At 45.9% G+C, this 19217-nt stretch overlaps 1 protein-coding gene across 1 annotated transcript in view; it reads left to right on the forward strand.

The window, feature by feature from the left end:
* Positions 1 to 19217, forward strand: part of NIM1K (NIM1 serine/threonine protein kinase) — a 65627-nt gene that overhangs the window by 42569 nt on the left and 3841 nt on the right. Inside the window, exon 3 of the mRNA XM_084833165.1 lies at positions 17640 to 17908. Within this exon, the coding sequence (XP_084689291.1) occupies positions 17640 to 17908 (269 nt within the window). The remainder of the gene's footprint in view (positions 1 to 17639; positions 17909 to 19217) is intronic.

The raw sequence follows: 19217 nt of genomic DNA on the forward strand, positions 1-19217 counted from the left end.
TTCACACAACACGCTAACCCACACTGAGTGGTTCAGTGTGGGTTATTGTTGAACCATGGGTTGTTTCTTGAACTGTGGGTGAGCAAGTTGTCTGAACCCAGGACATTTTCCACAGTGGGGTTTGCTGATCATGCAGTGTGGCTTGTTAACCATCTTGAATGACCCAGTGACAAACCATGGGTTTTCAAGGTGGCTCATTCGAGAAAAATAAGGCAATCTGCATGGTTAACAAGCCACCCTGCGGAAAGTGTCCTGGGTTCAGACAACACACTAACCCAGGGTTCAACAAGCAACCCATGGTTCAACAATGGCCCACATTCAACCACTGAGTGTGCATTAGCTTGTTGTGTGAACCCAGTCATAGAATAGAGGCTGAGGAATGACAAGCCCATGTGTGGAAGCACCATGTAAGATGCCGTGTCCTATGGAAACAAAGGGTATGTTCTGAAGGCTATGTTTGGAGCTGGGTTATCTCAGCTTGGGCCAGCTGCTTTGCATGCCAAGCTCAGAAACTTCATAATAGGGCCAGCAAGACATGCTCCATGTGCTACATGCCCCTTCCCCTGGCCTGTTTTGTGGCCTCCACCACTCCACTGCTGCAGATCAGCAGTGCAGTGGCAAAAAAGTGGTGCTTTGCTTCCAAAATTTGACAGTGTGGTGGCAAAAAAGGGCAATTTTCCTTTCACCCCTTTTCGCTGCTGATGTGTTGCTAATTTTTTCCCCTGCCCTATTGATTTTCTGTGGCAAAATCAGTGGTGGGCTGGCATTAATTTAGGAGGTGGGGAGAGTGTGTTGCTCCTGATGGGTCCTAGGGGAGGAGAGACTCGGCCCTGGAACCACCGGAGTTGCCCACCTCTGCTTTAAAAAATGGGTTGGCTGTGCTTTTAGCATTCTTTGAACACCTTCCTGGGCTACTTGACTGAGGAGATGGGTAGACTCCCCCCATCCACCTCCTCCGTTTTCCATGGCAAATGGAATTTGCAACAAGGGATGGCTATTTCAATCAGCATTAATAGTTAGAAGGACAAAAAAAAGGGGAACGGTCGTTATTTTAAAATATGAATGTTGTTTTATGAAAATCGGAGTCGAGATGCACATTGCTGTGTAGAGCAGGGGTAGCCACCCTTTGGGGCCTGTGAGCACATTTGGCAATTTGAGAAAGTGTCCTGAGCACCACCACAAAATGGCTGCCATGGGAGGTGTGGCAAAGGACACGGAACCTCCCAAAAGACTGAGTACAAGGCAGAGGTGCTGCCTGAGTCCCAACACACTAAACAGTTCCTTTGAACCCACAGTTCTGAGCACTAACAGAAACCTATTTCACAGCAAAATGTGTTAATGGGGTTTTTTTTAAGTTGGAGGGGTAAGGCACCTTGGCAAACACCAAGAAAGGGCTCCTGGAGGTCCACTGGTGGCCATGGGTACCGTGTTGCCTACCCCTGATGTAGAGCAACGATCAGCAAGTGGTCATTCAAGATCTGCCAATGGGATTAGGAGTGGGAGTCAGGAGATTAGATGACAGAGGTGGGTAAATACTGGCTGACCATGTGGCACAGAAACCCTGGGGACTTCACTCCCTCTTCAGTGGTTGAAACATCTCAGATCCTTCTGCCCTGTGTGACCTTTTGTACTGACCCAGAAATCCTGCATTGCTGGAAACCCCATGCTCATCTCTGTCCCGGTTATCTTGGTTGTCATGTGGATGCCAAGTTGGACTCAGCCACTCCCCGTCCCACTGCCTTTGCCAACCCCTTCCCTCTAGATTGCCACATTTTGTGTTTGGTTTGTTCTTTGCACAGCTGTGTAAAGTTAAAAAAAAAATGAGTGTGTGTGCTCTTTCTGTATGGTTGGAGTGTGCCATAGTGCTTTTTTATAAGGCAGTTCTTTAATATATAGATGTAGATGTAGATATATAGGGAGCTCAAAACAAACATCACCATGGTCAGTCTGGTTCCCTTGATATAAATTTGACATGTTTTGTAAAACAGTTTTACAATGAAAAAATACTGGTCAGCTAATATGAAGGCCAATGCAGATTGTGGTCTGCTACTCCTCATAGAATAAAGCAGCCTTCCCCAACCTGATGTCAGGGATGAGTCCAAGTGCCTTGAGATGTCTGACAGCTCCAATTCTGAATCAGAGTTTGAGCAGCTAGATCAGAGCTCGGGAGAGGGACCCTCCCTGGTTAGCCAAGACAGTGGGAGAGATTCTTCCAAAGGCCTTGACAAACAGATGGCCCAGGCTGAGTCCCTGCCCATTCCCTTCACCTTAAGAACTCAAGTTTCTGAGGAGGTGGAGGAGGAGGAGGAGGAGGAAGAAGAGGAGACGCATGACTTGAGAGACGCTAGGGCGCATTGCAAACCAAAACAATAAAAGTTAGGGGCAGGGCTCAGATGCTCCACCAGGATAACCACTCTTGGAAGCCAACATAGGAGGGAGCCACCCTACGGTTGGGGCATCACTGCGAAGCAAGTCTGGCCGTGAAGTTCACGGTCTTCTGTCCGCAACTTCACTACCCTCCAGTTAATCTCCTCTAATTAAAGATCGTAGATTAGTTGTCTCAGGCAGTCTGAGAGTTTCCTAGAATCTGCATTTGTAAAGAGGCTAGTCTCTAGCTAAATAAAGTAGTATTCGCTGAAGTTTTGTCTCCTTGTAGTGTTGATTGCAAAGGGGAAGGACGATCCATTTCTGACACCTTGTACCCTCCAGATGGGTTGACTGCAATGTGCAGGAGGATGGATAACAAATGCAAATCAAGGGCTGGTGGAGGAAGAGGGGATGAGTCCTTTCCCCTAATCTGAATTACGCTTCTCTATGTTTTTCTCCTGGAAGGGTTGCCTCTAGTCTCAGAGCCCCACTAGGAGGAAAACACCTAGGAGAGATAGTGGGTGGCGGGGGGGGGAAGCACAGAAAATGCAGAAAGTGCAAGGGGGAAGAGTTCAGCATCTGCTTCCCATGCTGCTTGTTAATTCACCTGCCCTCTGCATCCACTTCATAGGGATTCAGCAGCAATTCTGACACATGAATGTGGCCCTTTGGCTCTAGTTGAGCCTTCCCCAACCTGACATTGTCCAGATGTGTTGAACTACAACTCCCATCATCATGGGAGATGATGGGAGTTGTAGCCCAGCACATCTGAAGGGCGCCAGATTGTGGAAGGCTGGAATAGAATGTTGCGTGAGAATTTGGCTGCTGGATAATAGCCCTAGCGGTATGTAAAAGTGTGGTTATGCTGATGATACTACAAATGATAAAATGTGATCTGGATTGGAACCTTCCTCCTCCCTGTGTTGGATGTTAGTACTCCATAAAGGTGTCTGTTTACACTACTTCAGATCAGTTCTCCTTCATCCCAAGCTAGCTTCAGGGTTTTCTGGCTCTGCAAATTCTCTCACCAGCTATATAAGCCACGCTGAAACCTCTTAACCTATACTTTACACAAGTGGGTGTCATTTCCTCCCACATTCGTTGCGGTACCTAGTGGTATCAGATTGGGTCCAGATTTAATCATACCTCAAGTAGATGCATTGAAATCAATGGGACTTAAGTCTACTCTAAGCATGACTAAATCTGAATCCAATCCATTATGTTTATGTAACATGACAAAATGTCTCTGCTCCCCCACAGTAAATTTTCCTCTGGATCCAGGCCTTCCCCCTGCAGTGACTGATACATGTGGAGAAGTGGAACAGGGCTCAGGAATAAAAAGAGTCCTGTGCCCCCATTTCTTCTCCTTGCCAGTCCTGATAGGCTCCCCTCCACACAGTCCTGGACATAAACACATTATATTTTATTCAGTGTTTGGAATGTGAAAAACCTAGAAAGGTACAAAAATACATGTCTGAAATCCCAGTTTCCACTCCTTCCAAATTTAAGATTTCCAAAGCAGACTTCCAATGTAGACCTTGGATTCCTATTTGAAGACATGGATTCTTTTCAACCTACTTTGCTTTCTAGCCCTTCTGGTTGAATTGACAAGTACATAGCCCCGATGCTTATATATTTAAATGCCCCAGAGGATGTAGACCAGAATGGGCAAATTGTGGCCCTCCACATGTTTTGGCCTACAACTCCCATCATCCCTCACCATTGGCTGGTTTGTCTAGGGCTGATAGGAGTTGTAGGCCAAAACATCTGGAGGGCCACACATTGCCTATCCCTGATGTAGACAGGTAGAATTCATAATTTTTTATGTGAAGAACGTGTAATGGTTAAATTATTTTTTATTTCCTTGCAGGGAATGGGGGAGGTCTGAACTTGAGCTGTGAGTAGAACAGTAGGAAATGCAGGGGCAAATTGCCTGAATAAAAAGAATGCTGAGGTCTGCATAATTGTGTTGGAGGTAGTATAAATTATTTGTTGACTTGGGCTTAAATCCTGAAGCACCTCTGAAGTAATGCAGTTAATAGCTTCACTAGGCTACTCTCAAGAGCATATCTTTCAGTTCTGGTTTCAGTCAGCTCGTTATCTCACCAGCATAATCAGAAGAGGGAATCTCTTTCTGATATTCTCTCTCTCTATCTGTTTATAACTTTCCATCGTCCAAAACTAAGCCTGCAATATGAGGCGCTTGGGAGTGAGCCTGATGAAATACATTGAAGTATTTCTAAGTAAGCATGCATAGTATTGGGTTGCATACATGGAAGATCTCCTTGTTTTATCTAAAATTTCTCCTATGCTGCCAGGCAGTTACCAAATGCCATGCCCTGTGGCTTATTCCTTTTCAATATCTCCAAAATGACTTATCTACTCTTGGTTATATTATGGGCGACTTCTGGGTCTGGAAGACATAACCAAACAAGATATCATGGGGGTCACCAGTACATATCTTTATAATCTGGGGTTCTGTAGATCAGGAAACTCCATTGTTTATTATTATTTATTACATTTCTATACCACCCCACAGCCAAAGCTCTCTGGGTGGTTTACAGAAGTTATTAGCGTCCAGCCTTGAAGGATCTCTTTTGTTTGGGGACCCATTCCAGCTAACTATCTGTCACAGAGTATTGCCTGAGCTGAGATTCAGAATGGGAGGTATTGCAGATCTTCTGCTATGAGCAAACTTCTAATTGGAGTTCTTGGAACTTGGCCAGGGATGTCAGTCGCTGTGGAATTGGACCTTTTTTGGTCTCAGTGGACTCCTGGCGAGCAGCTGACTTGGCTCACATTTACAGGCAGAGCTATAGGGCTTTCCCCAAAATCCTGAAACATTTTCCATTTTTAAGAAGTTCACGTAAATAGAAATGTGCACAAATTGTGGGATGCAATTTACATCATGTATGTGATTTTTGGCCACAATTTGTATAATTTACACAAATTTTGGCTGCAAATTATGGCTGAAATTTGCATAAATCATGCAAATTGCACCTTGCAGTTTGCACACGTTTCTGTTTACGTAAATTTTTAAAACTTGGAAAAATGCATGAGCTGGCCTGACTTAATGACGACTCTGTCAATGCAGATTGAGTTGGGCCAGCTTGCGGAGAAGCAAGCCAAAGCCCAGGGGGCTGAGCGAAAACTCGGCAAGCTCCACCCCCCGGGGAGATTCTGGTGACATCCCTAAATTTGGCCCCTATCAAGAGAAAGTTGAGTTTAGTCCCATTGAAATTGACAGGACGAGTTTGATTTGAAACACAGTGACTTTTAGGAGAGTTTGTTTGTTAGTTGATTGATTGATTGACTGATAGTATTTCTAGGCTGCTTTTCAGAGCAGTAGCCCTCTTGAGACAACTTACAACCATAAAATTCATTATAATAAAAAACTGATACAGGAATAAAATAACCAACGTTCACAAAAACAACGAACAGGAAAACAACAAACACCAGCATACATACACACCTTATTTTTTTTGTCATCCTGTTGCCTTTGGTCAAATAGTTGTTGTTTTTTCCAGAGAGCTGAATGTAGCTTGAAAGAGCAATGCCTGCTTGTTGGTGCACAAACTCATCCTACTTGAACATATGAAGCTCCTTTTATACTGAGTCAGATGGTTCATAGAATCATAGAATAGTAGGTTTGGAAAGGGCCTATAAGACCATCGAGTCCAACCCCCTGCTCAATGCAGGAATTCAAGTCAGAGCATCCCTGACAGATGGCTGTCCAGCCTCGTCTTGAATGCCTCCAGGGTGGGAGAGCCCACTACCTCCCTAGGGAATTGGTTCCGTTGTCGTAGTACTCTAACAGTCAGGAAGTTTCTCCTGATGTTCAGCTGGAATCTGGCTTCCTGTAACTTGAGCCCATTATTCCATGTCCTGCACTCTGGGATGATCGAGAAGAGGTTAACCCATCTAGGCCAGTATTGTCTACTGTAACTGAAGGCAGCTTTCCAACGTCTCAGGAGGAGCTATCTCCAATCATCTGCTACCCAATCCTTCTTTAACTGAAGATGCTAGAGATTGAACCTGGTCTGGGCTGGCCCAAGACATTTTGCTGCCTGAGACAAAGAACAAGGTAGTGCTCACTTCCATTCCATGTACAAAAGCCAATTGTCAATGGGACAACATCCTCCACTACCCCTGAAGGCAGCAGGCTATCTTAAGGGCTGCAGGACAGGCCAGCTAGCACGTAGCTCTCTCTTCCAACACCTTGCTGCCATTTCCCAGCATCTGCCACCTGAGGCAAGTACCTCACTCTGTCTCATGGTAGGACCAGCTTGGAATTTGGGACCTTCTGCAAGGAAGGGTCTACCACTCAGCTATGGTGTTGCCTCTGGTAAACAGGATTTGTAAGTACTTTTGTTTCAAGAGCCTGCAAAGCCTATCCTCTGTTTGCAGCCCAGATTGCAAATGGCATACAATGAGACTTATCTGTATTGGGCCCTGTGCGTTTGCTGGTTGTCAGGCATTTCATTTGTGTAAATAACTCCAGTTGAACAGGGACTTTCCTGAAACATAGGAATATCTGTAAGGTCAGTGTGTGTGTGTGTGTGTGTGTGTGTTTCCTGCCATACCAAGTTGACAGGTTGACAGTGATGGATTATTTGTCCCTGGCAAGCATGCTGGATCTCCATGCTAGAGGGCTAAATTAAGTTCAGAAGCCTTTGTAATCTCTGTTGCTAATCTTGAGAGATGCAGTTTGATCATAATTAGAATTTAGAGAGATGCAGTTTGATCATAATTAGAGCCACAGCATATCTGAACACATCTAAGAGAACTTGGGAGACACCACCTACATGCCAAGTTTCAGTATCAGCTATAAATATCTGTGCCCATGAGATGGTGCACTGGAAGTGAGGCACAACTTTAGTCCTGTCCAGTGGAATTTTGGCCTGTCTTCCTTTGGGATGGCAGAATTTCACCTGCCATGGCACATCATAAACTGCTTCTGAAACTCCTCAGTAGCATGCTCAACATGCATCGCTTCACATTTACCGACACTGAACCTCATTTGCCATTTGCCAATCTTCCATTGGGTTCAGACAGATCCGTTAGGAGCTTTTTGCACCCTGCTTTGTTTTGTCACCTTCTTGGATTATTTGTTATGATCTGCAAATTTGGCCCCCCACCTCTAATTCATCATAATTTATGACCAAGTTAAATAGCACAAGTCCCAATAACGATTGTTGGGGGTATCTGCTGCTGGAAGATGCTTGGAGCACTTCATGAATTAACAGTGCACTGTCCTCTTAAGTAAAGCTCAAATGTGCCTCTTCTCTCTTCCCTTGGACTAAGCAAAACCCTGCTGCAGGCCTGTGTTTAGATCCCTGCCAGGGACTTGTATAAAACCCTCTCCTCACTGGCCCTTCCCTAGGAGCAGGGAGGAGCACATCCGGCTCTTGGGCTGGAACTTCCCCACCCCTTCTAAAAGGCTAGTGATGCAAGTGAAACTGACAACAGGTTTCTTTGCCTTGTGAGTCAATAGTTGAGACTAATTAACCTCCTGTGCAGGCTTTCTTTGAACATGGTGTATTCCTCTGCCCATGTGCTGGAGCATGCTTTGTCCAGCATTCTAAAAAATAAGGTGATGTAATGGGAGCATTGGAGAAAAATTCTCGTATAGAATGAAAGATGCTTCAGCAACCTTTTAATGTACATCAAGGAGGACTCTTACAGCAGCTCTTTCTGCTGCTGGTATATGGTGTGTATATGTGTGCGTGCACACAGGCTAGTAAATACAACTTATACTCTGCTAGTGTCTTAAGGTTTAAGTTCCACACACCTACGCTGATTTCAAACATGTTCCTAGCTATCACAAGAACCATACACACACACATACACACCCTACCAAATCAAGACTTTGTCTTCACTCAGGGCAGGAGCAAATGTTGCATGAAGATGCTGCTGAGAAATACACGTCCACTTCATAATGCTCTGTAGAGTAGGGATAATAATCATGTCTCTGACATATGTGAGAAAGGCCAGGAAGCTATTAGATTGCTTTGTGAGTTCATTTGTATCATGTTTTCTAAAACACAAAGTGCCACCTTAAGGCTTAGACTGTGTCAGCATTCTGCAACTTGGGGATGTCCAGATGTTTGGGGCTACAACTCTCCTAAACCCTGACCAAGGACCATGCTGGCCGGGGCTGATAGGAGTTATAGTCCAAAACATCTGGAGGCCCCAGGGTGCCTACCCAAATTCTAATGCTTAGAATTGCTCACAGTGTGACATCATGGTGAGTTTGCCTCCCCCTCACCACATCAGCCTCATGATGATGTGACACAGAATCACAAGCGGAGGTGGAGGTCAGATGTGCTTTACAGCAGTTCTAGGCATCTTTTTTCTATCAAGGGCCATTGACCCATGGAAAAAATCAATTAGGGGCCTGAGGAAGCCTTCGAAAGTGCAGATCAGGGCACCTATCAGCTGGTCTGATCCACGCTTTCAAAGGTGTTCTCAGTCAGGAAGTTACTTGGAGCTGGGACCCTCCTGCCTGAGGTAACCATTGAAGGTGCAGATTGGGCCGGGACACAGCCAACCCAATCCACACTTTCAGAGGCATCCCTCCTCCAGCAGGAGTTTGTCTGAGGAGACCTTTGGAGGTGTGGATCTGCTGGCCATCAGTCAGCCTGATTCACCCTTTTTTAAAGGTGTCCCTCCTCAGGCCTGTTGGAAAGTCTGGTGTGACTTACAGCAGAGCTGCTTTATATAGGGAGAAAACGTGGCAACACAGCATTTAGTATTCCCAGCAATAACTGCAGGCTACAGCCAGTTTAAAAAGAAGTTCAACTCAACTTACTTTATTAGTGGTTTTACATGCATCACCAGAGAAATACAGGGTCCGTGTGTTTGTTGCAAAGGCAAGAGGGAGAAGGAGGAAGAAGGAAGAGGAAGCTACAGGACAGCAAGCAGATGAGCTAGACAAGCTGCTGTTGATGCAACACTTTCTGTATTGCCCCTAGTGTCTGAAAAGCGTGCAGAGTTCCTATTATCCAACAAGGCCCAGTGCTGTGCAGCCTCCCGCCTGAGGAGGGCTTTGAAAGAGCTTCGATAGCCAGCCTGGTCTGCATTTTCATCCCCATGGGCTGGATGAAATTAAACAACTGCAGAGTGCAGGTTCCCTTACAGAATGCCTGCTTTATAGTGTCCTTTGTAAAAATGCCCATGGCAGTTCTGTGCCAGCCAAATTGAACTTAGCTGCCCATCAGTGTATTTAATGAAAAATCACAATTTTAAACCATGCTGTTTGAAAAAAACTTAACCTGCATTCCTCTGTATGTTGGAAAAATGCTGGGTATTCTGCTGGGTTAACAAGGTGAATACTGCATGGGGCACCCAGAGTTACAAAGGGTGACCAAATACAATGTCTTGGACTTTTTTCAACATGACTGCCATGGCTGCGATACTGCGCAAACAAGAGGCATAGCCTTTCGCAGTGCTGTCTAATTGCCCGGAGTAATATCCTAGAGGCCTCCTATGAGGTCCAAAGCGTTGACAGAGAATCCCAGAAGCTACACCACATTTCTCATGTACAAATAGAATAAAAGGTTTAGCATAATCTTGGAGACCTAAAGCTGGAGCGGATACAAGTAGAGTCTTTACTTGTTCCCAAGCCTGGGAGTCGAGCTTTGTCCGTTCACACTCTTCTGGGGCTCCAGCCTTTGTTTTTTTCTAACAGTGGCTTCACAATTTCAGAGAAGCTAGGGATCCAAGCTCTGCAATACGCCAGCATGCCCAACAGGGCTCTGACCTGGGTTTCAGTAGTGGCATTTTTGTAATGGCATGCACACGTTTACAAAATAATTTTCTAGTTCCACAAGACGGAATGTGTCCCAAATATTCAACTTCAGACTTACACCACTGCAACTTCCTCTTTGCAATTTTATGTCCTCCTTCACCTAAGGCGTTAACCAATACGACCGAATCAATTTTGCAATCTTCCTCTGAGCATGCACAGAGTAAAATATCAGGTCTAATATTGTATATACACGTGCACTTGCAGGGATGCTGCATATTATGGTGGCAGGAGTTGGGACAACGTTATGTCTTGGGATCACAAATTTATTGATTAGCCTGAGGTTTTGCTCCATGCGGTAACTGGGGGGCTCCACCCTCTTTTTGACAGCCGGAATTGGGGTGTTACATGGCGAAGAACATCATACTAAGACACCTTGTTTTAAGAGTGTTTCAATTAGTTTCCCAGTGCTTTCTCTGGCTTCCAATGACATGGGATATTGCTTCACCCATGGGGGGGGCATGTCAGTACGGACGGTAATTTCTATAGGAGCTGCAGATTTTAGCAGCCCAATTTCACCCGAATCTTCTGCCCAGTATTCAGATGGCAGCCCTCTGAGCTCTTCCAGCAGATCTGTGTCTGTCAGAGGACTGGCCGCCTCTAAAAAAGCCATGACATTGGATGAAGGCAGGGTGACATAGAGCCCATCTCGGCTGCAACCGATAGAAGCATTTAACTTTGCTAGCAGGTCTCTTCCCAAGAGGTTTCCTGGGCTTTTTGACATCATCAGGAAGGAATGATCTGCTGTAAAAGGGCCAATTTTAACCGTAACTGGTTGACTCAAGGGAACAGGAGATAATTTTCTATCAATTCTTATGACACTTTTTCTGGAATCAGAAAGGGGTAAGGTGATTTTATTCAGCATGCTTTTTGCAGCGCCAGTGTCAAGAAGACAGTCATAAAGTTTCCCATTTACATTAAGAGTCAGAAAAGGTTTTTCCAGTTTCAATTTCCAGCTGTTTGGGGTTTGACCCTCGCTCTCGCTACCAACCAACTCTAGACCCCCTTCTACCCATCAGTCCGACGTTCCAACACTTTCTGCTCCCTGGTAAGTGGCAGTCCCTTGCCCCTGCCACTGCCCAGTCCACTGACTTTCTTGCCTTTGATTCCCCTTCTGAGGACACTTATTTTTCCGGTGACCAGGTTGCCTGCAATAATAGCACACATCCCGGTCATAACTACTTCTCTGTCCTCCCTCATTTGTCCTTGCACTTGCTCCTCTACCACATCCTCTCTGACCACGTCCACAACCAAACTCTTGTCCTCTCCCTCGGCCACGCCCCGGGAACCTTGTTCCCATAATGGCTGCCGCCAACAACTTTGCCTCTAACTCTTCCTCTTCCATTGCTTCTGCACCTTCTCCTTCCTTCCATCAAACACATACTTTGCTATTGCCAACATCTTCGCCACACTATTTTCCTGCCACCCTGGCTGGTGTTCCCGAAATATTTTTGAATATCAGGAGCGGCTTGCTCCACAAACATACGTACTATCAGGGCAGCATGCCTTGCCTCATCAGGGTTAATGCCCCCATACATGTGCAGAGCGCAAGTCAAACCAACCAGGAAATCAGCGGGGGATTCTGATTTTTCTTGAGTCACAGCCCATACCTTAGACCAGTTTATAGTTTTCTGACCCATTTGTTGTAGAACGGTGCGCATTTGTTCTTGGTACTGAGTTATGACTGTCCAATCGGCTGCATCATTCAGATTTAATGGGGGACAGTTGTCCGGGTAGGCATTTAAAACCCCTATTTGACCCATTTGTGTGCAGACACTTTGAATTTGGTTTATAGCTGGATACATCCTTGAGGGGCCGTGGTAGCTTAGTGGTTAAGACGCTGAACTGCAGACCGCAAGGTCAGCAGGACAGCAGTTCGAGACCCGAGTGCTGCATGATGGAGTGAGCTCCCGTCTTCAGTCCCAGCTCCTGCCAACCTAGCAGTTCAAAAGCAAGAAATTGCAAGTAGATAAATAGGTACCGCTTCGGCGGGAAAGGTAACAGCGTTCCGTGCACCTTGGTGTTCAGTCATGCCGGCCACATGACCACGGAAGCGTCTTCGGACAGTGCTGGCTCTTCGGCTTAGAAATGGAGATGAGCACCACACCCTAGAGTCGGACACGACTGGTTGGGGACACCTTTACTTTTTTTTTTTTTTTACATCCTTTGGGATGGCACCAGATCTTGGTTCTCTGGGTAGGGTGGTGGTGGACAAGGCAGCGGAGGCGGTGCGGACGGTACGCTCGCGAAGGACACTGCTTTACTTCTTGCCTGCCTTTTCTCAGCCACGTTGGCCCAGAGAAACCAATAATCCATGTTTTCGGGCACCTTGTCCTCTAGAACAAGATGGAGATCTCTTAAGATGTTTTGGTTGAAGGATCCTTTGGGTGGCCATGAGTAACTAAAAACTGGCCATTTTTTCTGTGCACAACAGAACCAAGCGCTTTTTACTCATACCAGCCATGCTTGGCAGAATATTCCATTGCTTAAGCATAACATCTAGAGATGGCCCCGTCGGGACACTCCGACCCCCACCCATATTGTCTCCTTCAACCAGTTAAAGCTAACCTGTATATATCTTTCAATACTTAATGGACATCACCTTAAACAAAGGAAACCAACCAGGGGGTCTTACCTTTTTTTACCAGTGAATCTTACCCTACTTCAAGTTGGCCTTGGTTTTGAAGCACACCCATCCCACCCGTTCAAGAAGACCCCACGGTGAACTCACCTAGTGCTGGCTGGGTTGTTCAGGCATCCGGGTGGGGCGTGATTGCGCTGCAAGCTGGGCCCTCCTGCCTGACTCGCCAGATTGTGGTAAAAGTCCAAACTGGACTTGCAGGTCCGTGCCCAGCTGCCCTCCAATTAAGCTCTGGACACGCGGGTAAGATTCAACTCGAGTTTATTTGTGTACAACGAAGGCAGCTCTGTCAACCCAGAGGCAGCCCAGATCAACATTCACCAGTTACATTTATAATCATAATGTGGCTAAATAAGTGACATCAGCCAAGCCTAGCGCCCATGTCTGCTCATTATCAACTAAACTTTTACTGGACCACCACCCCCGGCTTCTTCTCAGAGCCCTGCAATTTTTGCAAGGATGTTGATTCTTAGGTCTGGGGTGAGTTGCTGTGGAGACAAGATAACTTATCTCTACTGTCATAACAGTTTCTTCTTTTATACAAAAGACAACAGTTATAGGCTTTTGAGGAATCTGCCACGTAGGCACAAAAAAAGCTGAGACAACATGGCCTTGCCTTAGTTATTTTCCACAGTTACAGCAACCTTTCCTTCCCGAAGTGACTGACAAGCTGCATTTTCAGGATGACTTGCGTTCTCCCCCTGAACTTCTTGAAATAAAATGCAGAAGCAGGACTGGAAAAGCAAAATCGGATGAAGGGGAAGATCTCAGCCATGGCTGGAATAGTACATCTGCACTGGATTTGTTTTGGTTTTGCCTAACCTTGAAATAACCGTTAGATTTCCAGCCACCACACACTGCTTTTGAAGGTGCTCCTGTTCTTAAAAAGAAGCCTGTAGTACAGCCTTCCCCAGTTTGGTGCCCTCCAGATAATATGGACTACAACTCCTATCACCCCTGACCATTGGCCATACTGTTTGGGGCTGACGGGAGTTGTAATCCAAAGCACACAGAGGGTGCCAGGTTTGGGAAGGCTTGTTGTGGCACCACCCTTGAAGCTTCCCCAACTGCTTGCACTTCAGGGATATTTAATAATGCCAAAATTATTCTGTTCTTTTAATTTGTAGTGCTATTTTGCTTTTGTTTATGGGGAATGATGGTTGGCTTTACAGCAATGGGCTGCAGGCCCTTCAGTTTGCAACAACAACCAGAAATAATCATGGAACTCCACCTAACATGAGCCCCCTTCAAGTGTTCTTCTCCATGGTCTCGTAATTGTGTGGAGGAAGAGAGCAGGGCCATACTGGTGCTTCCCCCACCCCCCGCTGCACCCAAGCTATCCACACAAGTCAGGCGGGAGAGGTCTGAAGATTGCTTTCTGGTGTGCGTTCTGTAGGCCAGAGGTAGGCAATGTTTTGGGGCCCATGGACACATTTGCCATTTGAGAAACTGTCCTAGGCGTGCTGCGGATGAAAGTATCGGCCTGCCATCTTCATTTCCACCTGTAGCCCAGAAGGATTCATGGGAAAAGAAGATGGGAGCAGCACGAGGCCCTCACTTTGCTTTGAAGCAGCCTCAGCGGCCAGTAAGAAATTTTTGTGAAAATTTTTGTGAAAATTTTATTTTAACAAAATTTAAAGTGGAAGGGGTGGAGTACCTCAGAAGGCACCAAGAAAGGTGTCCGAAGGCATGGGCAGCATGCTGCCTACCTTTGCTGCAGACCACATTATACCAGTCTTATATAAATTGCACAAATTTGTTTCTGGGCCCAATACAAAGTGCTGGTTCTTACCTACAAGGACCTACGTACATTGGGGTTGGGATATACGAAAGACCACCTCCTCCATATGACCCTGCACATAGTTTATGATGTTCTTCAGAGGCCCTGTTGTTGTGTGTGTCCCATCACCAAGAGAGGCCAGGTTGGTGGGAACGCAGGACAGGGCCTTTTCTGTGGCAGCACCCGAATTTTGTAATTCCCTCCCTTAGGAAGTTAGATTTACCACCAGGATCTCAAGTTGCCTGGACATACTTACAGCTTCTACATTGGAAGGCAAGTCTGGTGCCAGCAACCATGGTAATTCTAGCTCTAAGGGTATATATTGCTGCAGTTAAAAAGATGAGTGAATATGAGGTTAGATATACCATGGGAGGTTAATGTTACATTGGCTCCATCTTTCTTCAGTTCGGGTGGGTGTTTAAAACATTTTTGTTCCATTTTTAAAAAAAGATGGGGTTGATTCTGTTCTGTGGGATATGTTTAAAGCTAGCTCTGTTTTTAATCTGGTTTGTTGCTGTGGGTTTGTTGAAATGATTTGTTTCTTACATTGCCTTGGGGGGCAGGCCTGTTAGGGCAGAGAATCAGTGTATACATATTTTAATAAAACATAAATTAATGCCCCAAAGCTACCTAGGGCAAGCTGAATCTGAGGGCCAAATCTGATACTAAATCATTTGTTGCAATGGTTTTTATACTTCAAAAACCATCCACAGGATTGCTAATTTTGTGAATGGTGTCATGCAACTTTCCCCAACCTGGTGTCCTCCAGATGTGTTGGACTACCATTCCCATCATTCCTGGTTTGAATGATGGGAGTTGCAGTCCAACACATCTAGAGAACACCAGGTTGGGGAAGGCTAATGTAATGTCTAGTTTAGCGCTCAGTGGAAGATGGGGGGGAAGAGGTAAGGTGTTTAACCTGTCTTTCTCTGTTCTTTTTCAGTTGCTTTTTCGTGTGTGTGTGTGTGTGTGTGTGTGGCGTTTGAGCCTAAGAATCTTCTTCGTTCTGGATCACAGTTTGACTAGGTTCACACAACACAGTAACCCACACTCAATGGTTGAGTGTGGGTTGTTGTTGAACCGTGGGTTGTTTGTTGACCTGTGGGTTAGCGTGGTGTCTGAACCCAGGATGTTTTCTACAAGGTGGCTTGTTAACCATGCAGTGTGGCTTGTTAACCACCCTGAACAACCCAACAAAAAACCATGGGTTCCGAAGGTGGCTTGTTCAAGAAAAATAAGCCACACTGCATGGTTAACAAGCCCCACGCCCCAGGTTCAATCCCCAGAATTTCTACTTGAAAGGTGCAGGTAGCAGATTATTGGAAATAGCTCTTCCTGAGACCCTGCAGAGCCACAGCCAGTTACATCACTGGACAAGATGGACCACTAGTTTGACCTGGTGGAAAGTAGCTTCCTCTTTCCTCCTCTTCTAATGACTTCTGAGCTTTTGCCAACTTACTGTAAGCCCAGGGTGGGGAACCACTTTCCTACCTTTGCAGGATAGAAAATTGCTTTTAAAAAAGAAAAGAAAGTTGAGGTTTTCAAGATAGTGGATTCTGCACCCTACAAACAATCAAAAGCATGTTCATACTATGCAGTCATGGAATACACCTGGTTGTGGATGCATTGGACAAATGACTGGATCAGTTCTAGATACTTCACCTGCCCCATCAGCTGAAAAGTGGCTTTGTTCTAAGCAAATAAAGGGTGACTGTAGGCACCTGTGACGGGGAAAGGGTTTATCTGCCTTTTATCACATACATGAATGCTAACTGAAAGGGGAATTTTGGCTTTATTACAGTAAGACAAGGCTGGGGAACTGGTTTTGGCCTAAGGGCTGAATTGGATCCAGGCAAAAAAGTTGGGGGCCACATCCTGAAGTGGGTGAGGCCATTCACTGCTGGCACATTGGCCCCTCAATGTGATTGCCCAGACGCCATTCACACACACATGGCATTGGGGGTGGGGAATGAAGTGTGTGAGTGTTGAGTGAGTGAGAGAGAGAGATGACTTCCCCCAGTGGGGCTGCCATCTTTCCCCCCCACAATCTGAACTCACACATGGAAAAACGTGGCCACTGGCTGGCCAGTGTTGCTCCCTGCTGCTTCAAGTGACCAAGAACTTTTCTGCTTGTTGTGTAAGGTCAAAGACAGATGCTACAGCCCCTCTTTAGAAGGTGGGGGGGGGGGGAATTCAGAAAGCAGTTTCTCTTACCCAACATTACCCTGCGCTCCTCCAATAAACAAAAAAAAACAATTTGCCATGCAGTTAACAGCAGACACAGTCTGGGAGAAGATGTGCTTGCTCTCCACTTTCGATAACTTTCCCTAATCTAATATTGGGCTCGATGGATCAGTGTTCTAATGATGGGTGCTTCCAATGAGGCTTTTATTGCCCTGCTTCAGACATAATTTTCAGGGAGTCCAGACAACATTGTCTGCCATTTGTAACCTTCCTGTATTTTCCTCTTGCTTCTTCTGTCCATTTATTTTTTCAAAAAAAAATTTGTTAAGGTAAGAAAGATGGAACAACTATGCAATGACCAGGTCCATCACTGCAGCTCATTGTGACTTATTTAAGCCATGACTAGCTACAGTGCCCTGGGCGTCAACCTGAATATTCAATCCGTGGCTTGTTATGTTGTCCAAACCTGGGGATTGTGGGTTATGCAAGGGTTAAATAATCCTCACAGAACCCATGGCCTGTTCCCCCTTTTGGACAATACAACAAGCCATAGCCGTGTCTTGAATATTCAATGGCCATCAACACATGTTGCAACCCACTGTGGCTTAAATAAGCCATGGTCCCTATGTTCAGACAACACAACAAACCGCTGCTTGAATATTCAGGATGGTGCCCTGTTTGATCAGGCAAACTGGCCCAATTGGTAATACTAGGACCTGTCTGCCTGAAAGCACCCTATAAGTCACCTCCTATGATTTTCTTTCTTTCTTTCTTTCTTTCTTTCTTTCTTTCTTTCTTTCTTTCTTTCATGCAATCTGTTGCACTTATTAACCATATGAAAATAACAACTGTATTTCCAGAAAAAGTCGCTATCAAGATTTTGGATAAGACCAAGTTAGACCAGAAGACGCAGCGGTTACTCTCCCGTGAGATTTCCAACATGGAGAAGTTGCACCACCCAAACATCATCAGGCTTTACGAGGTCATGGAGACGCTCTCCAAACTGCACCTGGTGATGGAGTATGCCAGCGGAGGGGAGCTCTTTGCTAAAATCACAATGGAGGGAAAGTTATCGGAAGTGCAGAGCAAGCACATCTTCTCCCAGATTGTGTCTGCTGTTAAACACATGGTAAGTTGATTCCTTTAGTCCAGTGAGGGGGAATGTGTGGCTCTGCAGACATTGCTGGATTGCAACCTCTTTCATCCCTCAGTATTGGCTATGCTAGCTGGGGCTGATGGGAGTTGCAGTCCAGCAAAATCTGGAGGTCCACACGTCCCCCACCCCTGCTTTTGTTCCTCCAGTGTCCGTACAAATCCCTGTGCCTGTCTTGTCCTAAAAGAAGGGAATGCCAGACTAGTTTTCCCCCCTGCAGCCACATGTATGTGGTAGTGGCAATAATTCTTTCCATGGTCAAAGCAGTGTTAGCATTCAGTAGAGTGGTGGCTGTCATTTAAGACAGGAGTCAACAGCTCTCTACATTAGAACCAGACGTTATGGGAGAGGGGAGGACCTCAGTTGAAGCAGTCAGAGCTGTTCATGCCTGGAGAAGGGGAGATTGTGCCACATGATTAGCCTTTTAACGCTGTCAGCTTAGCAGCTCTGGGACACAGGGTGAGATGTAATACATCACATTTTGTATTACAGACTAGATGGGAGCAGTCTTCAGGGGGAGGGGCTGTAGCTCAGTGGTAGAGCACATGCTTTGCATGCGGAAGGTCCCAGGTTTGATCCCCAGGATCTCCAGTCAGGGCTCAAAAGGAATCCTGCCTGAAACCCTGGAAAGCCACTGCCAGTCAGGGGTGACAGTACTGGGTGAGATGGATGAAGGGTTTGATGCGGTATAAGGCAGCTTCCTATGTTCCTATGAACATCTGTTTTGGTTATGCATAACCCAGGCTTTGTGTACCCAGAGGATCTAGGTATCTTCACTAAACAATCCTAACTTTTCTCCTGTACCCTTCTGTGTGTGTATGGACTGAACCCAGTGTAGACTTCCCTCCAAAACAGATCATCTGTTTTGCCAGGGACAGAGAGAGTTGGCTCTGAACCATTTCTAAGGAAAGGAGAATTGCTGTGCTGGATCAGGCAAAAGGCCTCTGAAGATACCTGGCTTTCTCAGAAGGTGCCAGCCCTTTTTGAAGTGAGGTGGATTGAGACAGACAAAATACTGGGCTGATAGCAACCAATTCTATTCAGCGACCCAAATCAGAGGCCCCAAACTAGGCAACTCTGTTCATATGAGCAAAAACAAGATGGCAGCAAAACTTGCTTGCTCGCTTCTTACTGTATTAATGGTCATGACCACTATGGATCCTCAGCTGAATGGGAAGAAATGTTTTTGGGTATTGTGCAGAAGGGGGGAGGCTTAATCCCTTCATGGTGGACCCCCCCCCCCCCCCGTCACTCACCCAAACTGGCTTCCCCAGGCCTCAGTAGA

This window comes from Heloderma suspectum, chromosome 2, assembly GCF_057233095.1.
Source record: "Heloderma suspectum isolate Gila_16-S chromosome 2, 16-S_ref, whole genome shotgun sequence".
Taxonomy (NCBI): domain Eukaryota; kingdom Metazoa; phylum Chordata; class Lepidosauria; order Squamata; family Helodermatidae; genus Heloderma; species Heloderma suspectum.